Source organism: Dichotomopilus funicola (genome assembly GCF_033296635.1).
Source record: "Dichotomopilus funicola strain CBS 141.50 unplaced genomic scaffold C8A04scaffold_103, whole genome shotgun sequence".
Taxonomy (NCBI): Eukaryota; Fungi; Ascomycota; class Sordariomycetes; order Sordariales; family Chaetomiaceae; genus Dichotomopilus; species Dichotomopilus funicola.
Window position 1 is genome coordinate 39,938 of NW_026944124.1, and position 14,071 is coordinate 54,008.

At 54.2% G+C, this 14,071-nt stretch overlaps 4 protein-coding genes across 4 annotated transcripts; 2 read left to right on the forward strand and 2 right to left on the reverse strand.

Annotated features, from left to right (window-relative positions):
• Positions 1-2,493: 2,493 nt before the first annotated feature.
• C8A04DRAFT_32886 (uncharacterized protein) lies at positions 2,494-3,463 on the forward strand (the record flags this gene model as incomplete). Its single annotated transcript, XM_062782247.1, has 2 exons — positions 2,494-2,637; positions 2,738-3,463. The coding sequence occupies 2 exons, from the start codon at positions 2,494-2,496 to the stop codon at positions 3,461-3,463; spliced, it is 870 nt and encodes a 289-aa protein (XP_062632985.1).
• A 407-nt stretch (positions 3,464-3,870) lies between these two features.
• On the reverse strand, positions 3,871-5,621 carry C8A04DRAFT_15689 (sugar transporter-like protein; the record flags this gene model as incomplete). The annotated part of the gene is made up of 4 exons (XM_062778584.1): positions 3,871-4,408; positions 4,493-5,042; positions 5,093-5,427; positions 5,548-5,621. 4 exons carry the CDS (start codon positions 5,619-5,621, stop codon positions 3,871-3,873), a joined length of 1,497 nt encoding a protein of 498 aa, XP_062632986.1.
• Positions 5,622-7,419: 1,798 nt separating this feature from the next.
• Positions 7,420-8,565, forward strand: C8A04DRAFT_32888 (uncharacterized protein; the record flags this gene model as incomplete). The annotated part of the gene is made up of 1 exon (XM_062782248.1): positions 7,420-8,565. The coding sequence occupies one exon, from the start codon at positions 7,420-7,422 to the stop codon at positions 8,563-8,565; it is 1,146 nt and encodes a 381-aa protein (XP_062632987.1).
• Positions 8,566-10,112: 1,547 nt separating this feature from the next.
• C8A04DRAFT_15691 (uncharacterized protein) lies at positions 10,113-12,197 on the reverse strand (the record flags this gene model as incomplete). The annotated part of the gene is made up of 3 exons (XM_062778585.1): positions 10,113-10,168; positions 10,235-11,738; positions 11,838-12,197. 3 exons carry the CDS (start codon positions 12,195-12,197, stop codon positions 10,113-10,115), a joined length of 1,920 nt encoding a protein of 639 aa, XP_062632988.1.
• Positions 12,198-14,071: the final 1,874 nt, after the last annotated feature.

Genomic DNA, 14,071 nt, shown 5'->3' on the forward strand with positions numbered 1-14,071 from the left:
AACGACAATTGCCGGAGCTGTGGATGGCTGTTATTTATTAAAAGGTCAATGAATGGGGTAAGAAAGAGCTACACGTCACTGACTGGCTTCCCGTAGTCCTCACTCGGCCACTTACTCGCTCGCTCCCTGACCCCAAGCCTGCCGGATAAAAGCGCCGTACCCCCCAAGACTACTACCCTTCCCCTCTACCCCCCTGAACCTCCCCCCCCCAATATCTACCCTGAACATAATTGCCCGAGATCACACAGTCCACCCTTGTTCGCCACCTTCAACCCCCAGCCGGTTGCCCGCACACATGGCATCTACATGCATAGATTAAGAAAATTTTCTCCGGCGGTAGAGGCCTGCCGAGTGACGTGCGGTGTATCGACGGAGACACCCGAGGGAACTATTATTGGCAATATCGGCGAGCCTGGAGGGGCTACTGCTAGGGTGCCAGAGATGTGAATCCGAAAAAAAACCCAGTCGGTTCTTTCGGTTCTCTCGGTTGCCCACGGGGGGTGGGGGAACAGGGTGGTGCTTTTGGTGTTGCATCATGGAAGGATGGATGCCAGTCGGAACGAAACGGGGCAATAATAATGAGGGATCGTCACCCAGGAAACGATGGCTTGCCCAGACGTTGGCCGAGCTTGACAGGAAAGCAGCCGGCAACGCCCAGACGCAGTCCACCATCAAACACCATATGTGATCATAAACCCCGCTAGTAATTGTTCCCCGTCCATCGCTTCGGCCCTTCCCCATAGCACGGCTCATTCAATCAAGGGGGGTTCTAGGGCCGAGAAAAGCGGCGGGAATGAAAAAAGGGGCATACATAGTCTGTATGTGTCGCTAAAGAGGAGTGGATGTCCGGCCAACCGGCCGCAGAATCTTGGAAAGTCTCGCGTTGAATGGAGTCTTGAGAAGCCTGATCCAGATCGGAAGGCGTTCTATTTATACCCCTTCCTCCGAGTCCCACCCCTTGTCGATAAACATGTACTTGGTGTACCTCATGGTTCGCGGAAATATACGGTATGTGACACCTTTTGTAGTAATTAATTAATTCGCGTCTAGACATCTGGGACCGTTGGGTTGGATTTATAGGCTGGGGTTCTGGAGCCGGTCGAGCTTGCTACCAGGGAGGCTCGATAGAAAGACTAAGGTACCTAATCTAGCGCCAGCCAAGAAAGATCTCAATGTCGGCCAATGAGCTAAGTCGTGGGAAGGGATCTGGGTTGGATAGGACCCGCTGATAGATCTGTTGGTTCCATTGAAGTGGCTCCATCGAAGAATCGTCCTTACAAGAAAATGTCTACCGACCTTGGCTCGCAACCTGGCCTTACGAAACGGGATGATCTAGGAATGTCTTAGAAGGAAGCTGTCTAGGTAAGGCACTCGACGTATTGGCGGTTCAGCGTACCCTATATTCCTAGAATACTTCTCCCGTCATTGAGGCTTGTAGTAACCAACTGGTAGCTTATAACAAAGAATTAATTGCCACAAACACCCTCAGTCCATCACCCCTTCCCCCCAAATACCCCCTCTCTCGCCGGGCTATAAGCCTCACGTTTATCCCATATACTACCAAAACAGTCTACGACTTGACGATTACAGGCCTGATACCATCTGCTAGCGAGAAATCAAACCGCCTCGTCAGCTTGACAAATAATTTTGCTGACCTCCATACACAAAACAGCTGGCCCAGGACACTGGAGCTTTCTTCATTTCCTATCTTTACGATGGGGTCTTTGAAGCCCCCTCATCTTTCGCTACGATTCCTCCACGATGGGCTCTTGAGCATCGGTCTGACTCCCCTAGTTTTGGTGGACGACTTCTGTTGTTATCACTTTTCTTTGGTCCCATCTTGGGCTCCTTCGTTGACTCCTGTTAACCAGTATGACTTGAACCTCACTCTTTAGTAGGGCATTTGAGCTAGCCTCACCCTACGCCCGCGATCATCATCACCCCGCAATCTCTTCCGACTGGCCAATCAAGCTTCCGGGTCGACAACGTCAGATATGGTTTCGTTAAACTCTTGTGCAACACAGCAGCTAGTCTAAGTTCCTCGGAAAAAGGCTTATTGCTGTCGGGTCTTGACGTTTCTGGCGGACCAGAACGCCTCCTCAGCCATACACGCAGGCCGATAGGGGAACCGGGAGCTTTCGGCCTCCCCGGGACGGGTGCCGTCGGTGACTCAGTGCGGGGAAGATACCTAGGTAAGGTAGGAGCGCGGCCGGCGTCTCGGCCGAGTGGTCAGCATTTCGGCCGAGTGATGAGCCCTGTTGTGATTATCTACGTCGGGCCGACGTAGATAATTGTCGGGTTGCGCGGCCAGGTGTTTCCGCTTGGACGGTTCGGCCTGCACTGTCTTCATTAAACATAATTATATAAGGTGAACAGGATGCCGCCCAACTTTTAACACATTACACACCCACACAACCAACTACACACCTCCACCTCGCTCGGTAGCCGTTTAATTCCAAGTCACACCCAACTCATACCCAACACGAAGAGAACATGGCTGAAAACCAGGACCTCGGTTCCTGGTGCTACCTGGATGACCTCCCAGCCGATAAGTCAGGTCTCACCAAGGCATGGACGATCCTCGAGACGTACAGCGGCATCCCACCTGGCGGGATTGAAACTCACGTTAAAGCCATCGTGAGTGCAGAGTGTCCGACTCTCCCGGAACCTTTTCCGAGAGAGAACCCCTTTGAATCACCCCTTCCCTAAGATACCCTAGCTAATAGCCAACCCTCAGCGCGACAAAGCGTACGCGGTGCGGCCGTACCCCTGCCTCGGCCGCTGGGCCTTCCTCCGCTCCCCCATGACTGAGTTGCCAGAGTACCCGACGGTGCTCGCCCGCCTGCGAGCGCCGGGGGCCGGCGAGACATTACTGGACGTCGGCTGTTGCTTTGGGCAGGTGCTGCGGCGGTTGGTAGTCGATGGTGTGCCGGCTGCTGCGTTGGCGGGAACCGACCTGCGCCCCGAGTTCATCGAGCTCGGCTACGAGCTGTTCCGTGACCGCGACCGTGACGATTTTGCGGGCGTGCGGTTCGTCGCGGGCGATTTGTTGAGCCCTGATCTGGATGGTCCGGACTCGGATCCGGACGCGGAGGGGTTGCGGACCTTCGACGGCGGGTTCGATATCGTCCACGCGGCCAGCTTGTTCCACTTGTTTGGGTGGGACGATCAGGTGCGTCTGGGCGAGCGCGTCGTGCGCTTCTTCAAGCCCGACGCAACGGGGGCGCTGCTGCTGGGGACGCAGATCGGTGTCAAGGAGCCGCTTTCCACGGACATGTACCGCGAGGCCGGTGAGGGCACGCGGTATCACCACAACATCGAGAGTTTTCAGAAGCTGTGGGATGTGATTGGTGAAAAGACTGGCACCAAGTGGCGTGTTACGGGAAACCTGGCGCCGGTGAACATTCCCGGGATCCCTGCCAACTGGCGTAGGCTGTCCTTTGCTGTGTCAAAGGTGCAGTGATGGACTCGACGGAGTGGTGAATTTGCGCTCTACACTAGTTGTTGTTGGACAATCAGTTCTTGATGTCGGAAGGGTCATATATGTACTTGTGCCCATGGTACCTTACAACCCACCTCAGTCGTCTATATTAGGGGAAAAGGCACCTCGTGGGATTCTCCTTAATCAATAAATATCTCCAAAGGCTGGCTTTAGGATCGAGGAAAATCTTGGACGGCAAAAGGGCGACGGTAATACGCTGAATATCGGTGTGATATAACTTAAAAGGAGCAACCTCCACATAATTCTTCAACGTGTCGACGAGGTCAAATCCACTCGGTGTTACATAGTTAAGGAAGCTGTGCTACCAGATGACTCTCTCCCTAGGCATATTGCCCCGTCGCTACCTTGGTAGGTACCTAGGTACCTACTTACTTTTCTTGAGCATGCGTATGCTCCGCAGCTGAACCCGACTGAGCATACGCGTCGACGTGCGACTCGGCAAACTTGCGCGCCGGCGTCTTGTTTGCAAACAGGATATCCAGTTCCTCGTACGTGCGGCCCTTGATCTCGGGCAGGCGGAAGTAGGCCCAGACAAAGATAAGGAACGCGGTGCCGCCCCAGAAGAAGCCCGACTTTCCCTTGAAGTTCCACGCGGTCGGGTTCTGCATGTAGCTGTACAGTACCTGGGACACAATATTGGTGATCTGGTAGGCGGTGCGGGCGAGTACGACCGAGAGCGGCCGCAGCCGCACGCTCGATGTCTCCGAAATGATGCTGTACGCCAGCGGCCCGATGGTGAGGGAGTAGGTGAAGAGCCAGAAGACGCACAGCCCGCCCGACGGCCAGAGTCCCCTCGAGCTGGCCGAGACGTCGAGGATGCCGATGATAAATAAAATAACTGTGAGGATGGCCATTCCCGTCACATAGATCGTTCGTCGGCCAAAATATGTGATGAGCCACCAAGAACTAATTATCGAGGTCCGAGGTGGAAGCGGTCAGCAAAACATCAATCACAAATAAAGATGGAGAAAGGTTTACGGATGTACATACCAGACAGTTCCCAAGAAGGCCATCCCCTTGGCACCGAGGCTGAGATTAAAGGCATTGTACGTCTCCATGCCAGCAGTGGTGAAGAAATAGGTCGGAGTATACGCGAAACTGCTCCCTGACAAGATTTGGCCCATGAAAGCTAGCATGCAGATCTCAGAGCGGCGACGATCAACACCGCGGAAACAGTCGAGATAGCTGGCGCCCTTGGTAACCTCAGCCTCAAGTCTGGTCGTATGCACCATCATGGCCAGCTGTGCGTCCACCTGCTCATCCGTCTTGTCCCCACTAAGCCTCATGATAGACTTCTTTGCTTCGTCGAGCCGGTCTGTGCGAACGAGATACCAAGGGCTTTCCGGAGCAAGGTACGCAATAATCATGAGAGGAACCGGCCAGATCCACTGGACGGCGAAGGGAATCTTATACGCCATCTCGCCCACGATGGGAAGGCAGCCTCGAAGAACACCGCTGGCTAGGAGCTGACCAATGGCCCAGCAGAGGTTCACGTAAGTGGTCATGTAGCCACGCAGGTTAGTAGGGCAGACCTCGGAAGCTGGAGAATAATTAGTGTGTGTGAGAGAGAAAGCAGTAACTTTGACTCACCGTATGCGGGACTGAGCGTCGCAAAGACACCCCAGCAGAGTCCGCAAAGTATCTGGCCGCCTACCAGGGCAGCAGCATTGGGGGCGAAGAAGACGACAAAGATGAAGCCGTTCAGGAATCCCATGGATATGATCAGGACCCAACGGTAGCCAAACTTGGAGGCAAAGTATCCGTTCATGAGACCGCCGAAAATACCACCAACCGTGCTGGCCATGTTCAACCCCGTCTGCCACGAGGCCGAGACCTGCCAGCCGGTGGTGCCTCCATAGTCCTGCCCAAACTTCTTGGCGAACTCGGGATAAGCAAAGAAATTGCCGATGAGAATGGTGTCGTAACTAATTAAGGCGCCAACGTTAATTATTGCCACTGTTCAGCACTCAGCGGAACCAACCTCGCAACTCAGGGGCAACTCAGGGGCAGCTCGGGGGACATCCGTTAGGCCTACTAAAACGTACCCCTCCATGATAATCGACAGGGAGATCATGATGGACCAGAAGACCGCCCTGCGGTTCTCCCGCAGGGCTTGCATAAAGGTCTGGGCATGCTCATCGTCTGTCGCCTGCTTCGCTTGAAATATGGCGTTCTGCCCGAGTTTCTCCTCGAGATCCTGGTCCACCACTTTTTGGACGTGGCTGACTTGTACCGTTGTCGTTGTCGTGGTCGTCGCCATGACGAACAGCGAAGAGGAAGTTTGCGCGCTGCTTGCGATCCCGGTAATATTCTCCCTCTCAGGGGGTAGAAGGTCAAAGACCTAGGTAGGTAGGTAAGGTAGGTAGTCAATGAGGCGTCTCGTTCACAGTCGGGGTGTCATCCACCGCAGATCGCGAAGAGTTGCAAACCATGATTATGACTCTAGGAGACCGAGAGCGGGGTTTATATGCAATGTGACAGCTTCGATGATACTAGGATTGATACAGCAGCCCGCACCATGAATATCCGGAGAGGCTGGGGTAGAACCCCAGAATCTCCAACAACCCCAACCCAGTCCCTTGCAATCCTGCACATCCTCTGGCCAGGGTCTCGGTCATTCGGGCATTCTGATTCGGCCTACGGTCAAAACTCCCCCGAGACTGGAAATCAAGTCAAGTTCATCCACCACCAAGATTGCCAGACTCGTGAGCATGCATGGAGCCAAGAATGGCCTTGGAAATCCATCCCAGTCCGGCTTGCCGCTGGTGTTTCTTGGAATGACAGGTACCTACTGTTTCTTTTCTTGGTCTATATCAACGGTACATCCTCCATTCTCAGCTCTCATGGTCGCTACCTTTCTCTTGCCGTTCTGGTGTAGCCAATGGATAGTTGGGGCCGTCACGAATGAGCGTCCACCTTCGCACAGCTACCCGCGTTCCCCGTGAGACTGCCCCTCTTCGGCTCCACGGTGAAGAGGTGCTTAAACAACACCACGCGCGGTTCAATATTTTTTGGTGATAGACCTGCCCACCTGCCCACCTGCCCAAACCCCGCCTACTAGGCTCGCTGTGGCCAAAAAAAGCGGCACACTCAAACAGATAGTTAGCTCAAGTCCAATCCATTGACATTCGATCAAATCTTGGTAAATTTTGATTGATTTACTATTTTTTGTCTTGTCACTCTCTGGATTTATTCTTCTTTGTCTTCTTTCACTTTTTTTGGGTTTCTTCTTTTTGTCTTTTTTCACTTCTGTAGCAAAGTAAGTTATCCAGGGACTTGGTCTGCCGCTTTTTTGGCCATAGGAGCAAGGCTCAGACCAGTTGGCGCTGTTGGTGTGTGTGTGTTGTGATTGGTGGGAATTGTTGGGTTGAAGTATCCGGACCTGTGACGCCCCAAGCCCGGAAAGCTGTGGCTGAGACCCTGAGATAAGCTTTCTCAAGGGTTGGTCGTCCTTGGACTTCGACGGATTCACTCAATAAATAAATACCTAGATTCACTCAATAAATAAATCCCCAGGTAATCACGTTGTCATTGTTCACTTGGTGTGGGTTGTCACCAATGTAATAAAATGTGGAGCAAAACCCTCTCTCCGCTTGGCCAGGAGCGCTATTTTGTTGTCGCTAATGAGCACTCGGGTTCGCTCTGGTTTGCTCCTTTGAACTTTGAAGCATATCAATTTGTCACCCTTTCCCCAATTCACCAACAACCAAGCTGCCCCCTCGCCTTCTCAGTACAACGACACACAGAGCGAGGGGATAACTAGGTCTAGCAGTGACTTAACATCAGCAACTGCCTGTGGTGTAATTGTCTGTCATGACCCTCTCCAAACGGGCATAACTCCCACTGATAGACTCGTAGATCACCAGGTACGCCACGATTGCCCGCCTTCTGCGCTGCCATCAGAACGCGACCTCAAAATGGACAGCCCGTACCACCGGGAGCTCCAGGCAGCCATAGCGGTGGCTGAAAAGGCCGCAAGGATTAGCCGCGATGTCCTCGCGGCAGCTTCACAGGCGGCAGGCGCTAGGGAGGTTCCTTCCGATGCGGCACTAAAGGTAGAAGGAGAAGGAAGCTTCGGCCTTGTCAAGGACGACTTGAGTCCAGTCACCGTTGCCGACTTTGCCATCCAAGCTCTGTTGACACGCACTCTCCACAATGCCTTTCCGGACGATGGCTTCGTGGGCGAGGAATCAGCCGATGAGCTGAGAGAGAACCCCAAGCTCCTAGCCCGTATCTCCGCCATATTTTCTTCCTCTTTCTCCGCTGCTTCCAATTCCTCACCACTGTTCCACGACCCCACCGATATCTGCGACGCCATCGATTCCTGCGCCACGCTCACTCCTAGCGCCGCGGGTAGGTTCTGGGTGTTTGACCCCATCGACGGCACTAAGACATTCATCCGCGGCCAGCAGTACGCCATAAACATTGCACTGATCGAAGACGGGCGCCAGGTCCTCAGCGTCGTGGCCTGCCCGCTGTTATCTGCGACCACCACGGCCGCCCCCGTTAACGATGACAGCGTTGACTCGACCGGAAGGGGTGCCCTTCTCTATGGCGTGCGTGGCCATGGAGCTTATGTCCGGCCGCTGTTTGCCGCGCCCGACGAAGCACAATCCCGAAGAATCCCCCGCCATGCGGACGATGCTGTAGGTCCTGAGGACCTCCGATCCGTCACCTGTTGGGCTGCTCTCGACTCTGGCGTGGACGTGGTTCACAAGGGTGTTGCTGAACGGTTGAATATCGCATTCCCTGGCTGTGATCTGCTTGGTTGGGTTCCAAGATGGGTTGTGATGGCCCTGGGCGCTGCTAACACGACCGTCTGGGTGTATAAAAGGAGAGACCGTTATGCTAAGATCTGGGACCATGCTGGGGCTATGTTGTTATTTGAAGAGGTCGGGGGCCTGATTACCGACGTACATGGGAAAAATATCGATTTGACGGTAGGCAGAAAGTTCTCGGTTAACTTTGGCTTCGTGGCGGCCCCATCAAAACTCCATGGTCTTGTGCTCCGGGCGGTACAGGATACCCTCAAAATAGCTGGGAAAGAGGAACTACTTCAGTAATTAGAATGACAAGCCACGCGAACCTGGTTATCGCATGGAGGACGGGTACCTCTTCACTTGATCAATAGTCCGGTGGATGAAATTGTTTCTCTCCATCTTCAATCGACCTAAATTTATCATTTATTTGATAGGTACTTGGTTGAGGGAATACTTAGGTATTAAATACATGCGATAGGAGGTGTATTACAGGGAGGGACGCCAGTCACTGAGGTTCAATAATCATCCCACAACTACTGTGTTAATGGTGTGGGTCTTCATAACGCGAATAAAGCAACGGCATTTGTAGGGGAAAATCAGTGGGAAAAAGCAGCAAATATATTAAAGAGTACGTGAACGGCTTAAATACGCTCGTGCAAAACGGCCATCCAAATGCAATTCATATATGATAAGGCGTCGACCGAGACAACACTTTTGAATTTTCTGCTCTTTTTAGAAATCTTCCTCCGCCCCCCCTCTTCCTACTCCCTCCTGCCCTGGGTCATAGCTCTGGCCACACACACGACCGAGTGCCATCGAACCGCGTCCATGTGCCTACCAAGGGAAAATACAAGAAGGCTAGAAAACGGCAGAGTCGCGGTATTAAGATGGATATCGTTTTTATGTTGTCATTTCCGCTGCGTTTTTCCATTTTTTCTCCGTGCTTTTCGACGGAATGATTCGCGGGGGGGAGAATCCACCGAAATAGGTGGAAGTTGGTCATAGCCATCCATGACATGAACATCGTAACACCGTAACATTCGTAAGGCCGGGCCATCAAATGACGCCGAAGGAGCCGGGACGATCGATATGGGTTCCTCCCTTCTGAAACAGCGTTTTGAGGCCGGCCGGCGACGGGTGAGGTTGGCGAGAGCGTATTGGGCACCCGAGTGCTCTGCGGGTGAGACAAGCGGAAGGGAGGGCGAATGAACGCGTTGCGCCAAGTCCGGGAGCAGGTTCTCGGAGGAGATGGTTGCCCATGTGAGGTGTAAAAGGGCCGTGAGTGTTTATCCCAAATTTTTCGTCCACATCGGAGTCTTGTATCAGTATATCCCCATCATTGTCGTCATTATCGAGACTTGAAAATTGGGCTCTGCGAAGGAAAGTGGAAAAGGAGCGGAAAAAAAAGAGCCGACGTCGTCCGGTAAAACACTGATTGGTAAACAGCCAGGTGTTTCAGCTTAATGATGCTTGGATCTTTGAACCCATGGGATGGGGGAAATGTCACACCCTGGTCGGTGAAAGAGAACGAACCCAGGCGATGGATCAACAGCGCCGATTGCTTCTGAGAACAACATCGAAGAAGAAAAAAGAAGAAAAGAGAGTATTACAATGCCAGGCATACTTGGAGGTGACCGGGAATCGTCTGGTGATTCTAAGCACCCCTAAATGGCACGCACAGCTGCAATAATACCACTCGGAGAGTTGTCCTCCAAGGTGTTTCGATCGCCAGGTCTCTTCTTCGTTTGCCCCATTTCCGTAGGGAGAGAGAACACCGAGGGGTCGTATCGGAGGAGGATAAATGCGGAGCTAGTGCTTGTGGGAAGTGTTGGCTTCAGTAGAGGCGTGCATCATTGGAACCTCGAGGTTGATGACGATGTGGTACGCACTCCATTATCGGAGGAGTCTGGGGAACTTAGGTTAGCATGGGGGGATGCTTTGCAGGAGGATGCGGGGGTACCTGGCAACATACCGCTTCCCCTTTGGATGTGCCCGTTGGCCCGACCTCGTCCCCCAAACCCGATCTTCTCCCCCCATTCACCGCTGGGCCCATGGGGCTGGCGTTCCGGTACACTGCGGGTGCTGGTGCCGTTTAGGCCGGGTCGCTGGCTCCCAATGGCGCCGGGGGCCTCACGAGGCCGCAGGCGAGCTCCGTTGTTGAAGGGTTCGGTGAGGTTGAGGGTCGCCAGCTCATTGATCAACATGGATGGTTCGGCGCTGGACGCGGCGCCCGGAGTCGTTGGCGTGGTTAAAGCGCTGGGCTGGCCGAGGCTGGCGCTGTACTCACCGTACTGAGCTACATTCGCAGTGTGAGAGCCGCTGCCCCCTTGAGGGTAGCCCGATGTCGTGGATAGCGAAGGGCTCGGGGTGTAGGACCGCAGGTCGGCAAACGACTTGACGCCACGAAGCGCGTTTAGCCCGCCGTCGGGACTGTCGGGGAGCTCGAGTGTTGGGCCGTGCCGACCCTGCCGACCAAGCGTGTTGAACTGGCCGGGTGCGTTGCCGCGTGTCTCAGCAAAGTCAATCGTGGCAGCGCGGCTCAGACCACGGCGGTGGGCATCGGCCGAAACACCAGGAGGCATGTGGATGGCCGGGGCTGCGACCCCTGTATCCTTGATGACATGGATCTGCCTGTGTTGGCCTTCGCCCACAGACCGATGTTCAAGACCCATGTTGTGAGCGAGGATGTGAACCGTCCGCCGCTGTTGCGGCGTGATGGTGCTGGGGAACACTATGATCTCCCGACTCGGGTCGCTCTTGAAGAGCATCAGCTCCGTGTAAAAGCTCAGCGTGTCTGGGTTGTTCAGGTCCACATCCCCCGGGCCGACATGCTGATTCGACGCGGCCCCTCTCGTGGGGACTTCCCCAGGGGACTTGCGCAGCGGCGAGCTCCGAGTCCTCGAGGTGTGGGCGGCGTTAAGCGAGTGCATGGAGGATTGAGAATGCAAGGGCATAGGCTGATGTTGTTCCTCCAACTGGCCGCGCTTCTCTCGCTTCTCCCGCTCAATCCTCTCTCTTTCATGCTCCGGCAGCATCTTCTTGTACTCAACCCTGAGTTTCCTGCCTTGCACCTCGTAGCCGTTTAGCTGCTCGATGACGGTCTGGGTATCGACTGGGTTTTGGAAGTTGGCGAAGGCGAGGCCACGAAATATGCCATTGTCGAAATGGTAGTTGAACGCATATGGCTGGGGCAGGCCCAGTTCAGACATGATGGTAGTGAGCATCTCCTTTCGTACGTTGAACGGAATGTTTTTGATGACGATCGCAGTCGGGATCAGGTCGTTGCCGAGCGCCTTGGGCTCGTGGCGTGGATCGTACATGGCGGATGGGTAACCGTGACGTTCGCCTGTAAATGTGGCATCGCCGTTCATCAAGCCCATGGCTGGGTTGAAGCTGCCAACGGCGGGATATTGGGCTGGGGGGACGGGAGGCAGGGCTTGATTTCCGATCCCGGGCTGTTCTGGCATCGTCCACTCCTGTTTATTGTTAGTCGCCGCACGGGTCGTCAAAGGGGGGGACTCATATATCCTTTGCCTGGTCTGTTAGCCCAGGCGACTGGCTTGGGTAGAACTCACCTGTGGAATTGCTCTCCGAGCGCCTGATCGTAGCCTGCCTTCACCCAACGCACCAGTGACGGTGTTCACACCTGGGTTATAACCCCATTGGGCATTCCCGATCAAGTTGTCCCCCGCAAAGCCCGGTGAGGCCTGCATCCGATTGTGTCGGAAGGCGCTGTCATTGTAGGAACCGAAGCGGTCTTCGGTTGCGAAAAGGGCGTTGGGAGCTTGGCCAACAGGATCCATCTGGCGCTGGTCCATACGGTTCACGCCGGAATGCCCGGTAGTGGTGTTGTAGCCCGGTCTCGATGAGCGCGGAGACCGGTTTGCGGTGCTCATCCCATACCCGGGAAAATAGAGATCGGGCTGTTGATTCATATTTGATTGAGGCCTAACCGAAGGTCCGAGTAGTTGGCATTGAGGGCTGGCCGAGCGGAGAATGGGCGGTTCGCCCAGGGGGCTTCGTTGACCGTACAAGCAGAAGCTGCCCGGACGAAACTACAATGAACGATCTAACCAAAGCGCTCGCCGCTTCGAGGTCCGAGTACCTGTTGTCGGCAACCACCTCTCGACCCGGAGACTCGGAGCGCAGATTTTTCGAGCGCGGAGGAGCGTATTTCCCCCCCGCCGGACTTGAGTGGAGCAAGACGGAAGGGTTGCGGCTGTTGATGGAAGCGAGAAAGAGGAACGAAGTATCCGTAAAAAACTCTCCACAGCGAAGCGCTTGTTGGGGGCCTGGGGAGGATTGGTGCGGAGAAGAGGGAAAAACAAACAAACAAGAGAGCAAAAAAAAAAGAACAAGCTCTGAACGGGTGCGTATTAAATGTCTCTAGGTCATCACGTCGTCCGCAGCGTCATGGAATGTCGTCGCGAGAGGGTGCGCAGTAGCCTCTGAGGATCAGAGATTGGAGGGACGGAGGATTGGATTTGAGAAGTTGGGAGGAGGTGATGCGGGCGCTGAGAAGCAGACTGGTTGGCGGGTGCGCTTGCTGCGAAAGCTGAGAGTGGGAGGCGGTCTGGTACTAGCGCCCTCTTTTTTTGTGTGTGAGATCCACCTTCACCCTGTGCTGAATTCCTCGCCCAGACCGGGTTCTCGGCGGGGGGGCAACCGGAACAGGGGTTCGTTGCTGCGAGCGGGCCGCGACAAGCCAAACAGCTTCGGATTGCTGGAAGCTGCCCGTGAGCTGCTGGAAAATTCAAGGGGTTCGAAGGCTCATGGCCAACCAAATTTGTTCCTGTCCGTCGGAGAGTCGTCTGCTTCGTCCGGGGCGAAAGAGGTGAGCGTAAAAGACGATATATGAGGAATAACACAATGTGGGACATTGCATAGCCCTGAATAGTTCCTTGGTGCCTGAAGAATAATTACTAGGCAATACTGCGTAAAAAGGGGTGTCGTTGACGATGCTGCCCTTAGCGAGGGATCTACTGAGCCCCACGACGATTCTCCAGGGTTAGCGAGGGCAGCCAGGGAAAAACAATGGGTCTTCCAGCTTTTCGGGCCCACTGGTTCATCGTCACTTTCCTCTTCCTTCACCTGAGGTCATCTCGCCTCGCTCACGACGGTCATTGCGCCGCCAGACCTCGAACACTCGTATAGACGTAGTTATTGAGCCAGATCCACGCACATCCGCAACACGCTCGAGGTTACACACCGTCATTAGATATCCAGCCCCCACCATGTTACATCACCCAATTTCTCAGATCTGAAGCTGTCTTCTCTTCGTCTGTTTTTTTTATTTTTGTTTTATCCAGCAGTACTGCAACTTAGGTCCGATGCGATTTCTTGCTATGAATACATCGAATGGATACAGCAGGTGGCAGTCTAGCCGACTGTGACGTGGGAGCTTCCAGTGGCTCGGTACAAAGCATTGGTACGGCCAACAATCACCAACAATGGGCAAAGGCGACAATAGATGGCGTGGGCAAATGCAGATGACAAGCATCGGGGCGACCCAGAATTGCTAGTTTGCCGCTGCAGACAGCGCATTCCAACATTGCATTCTGTTTGGTGGCCTGCTGGCCCTGGTTGGTATTGGTCACGTTATCGACTGAGTTTGAAGCCGAGTTTTTGAATCTGGACGACCATCGACTCACTGGAGGAGTCAAGTTCCAAAAAAGCAACGAGCGTTATCCCCTGCAGTCGATCATCATTAACGTTCAACTTGACTTTTCATCCTCCCCTGGCCCTCATCATGGATGCCTCATGGCACGGATGTCTCGGCTTCTCACGTTGTCTCAACTCTCACCCCCCT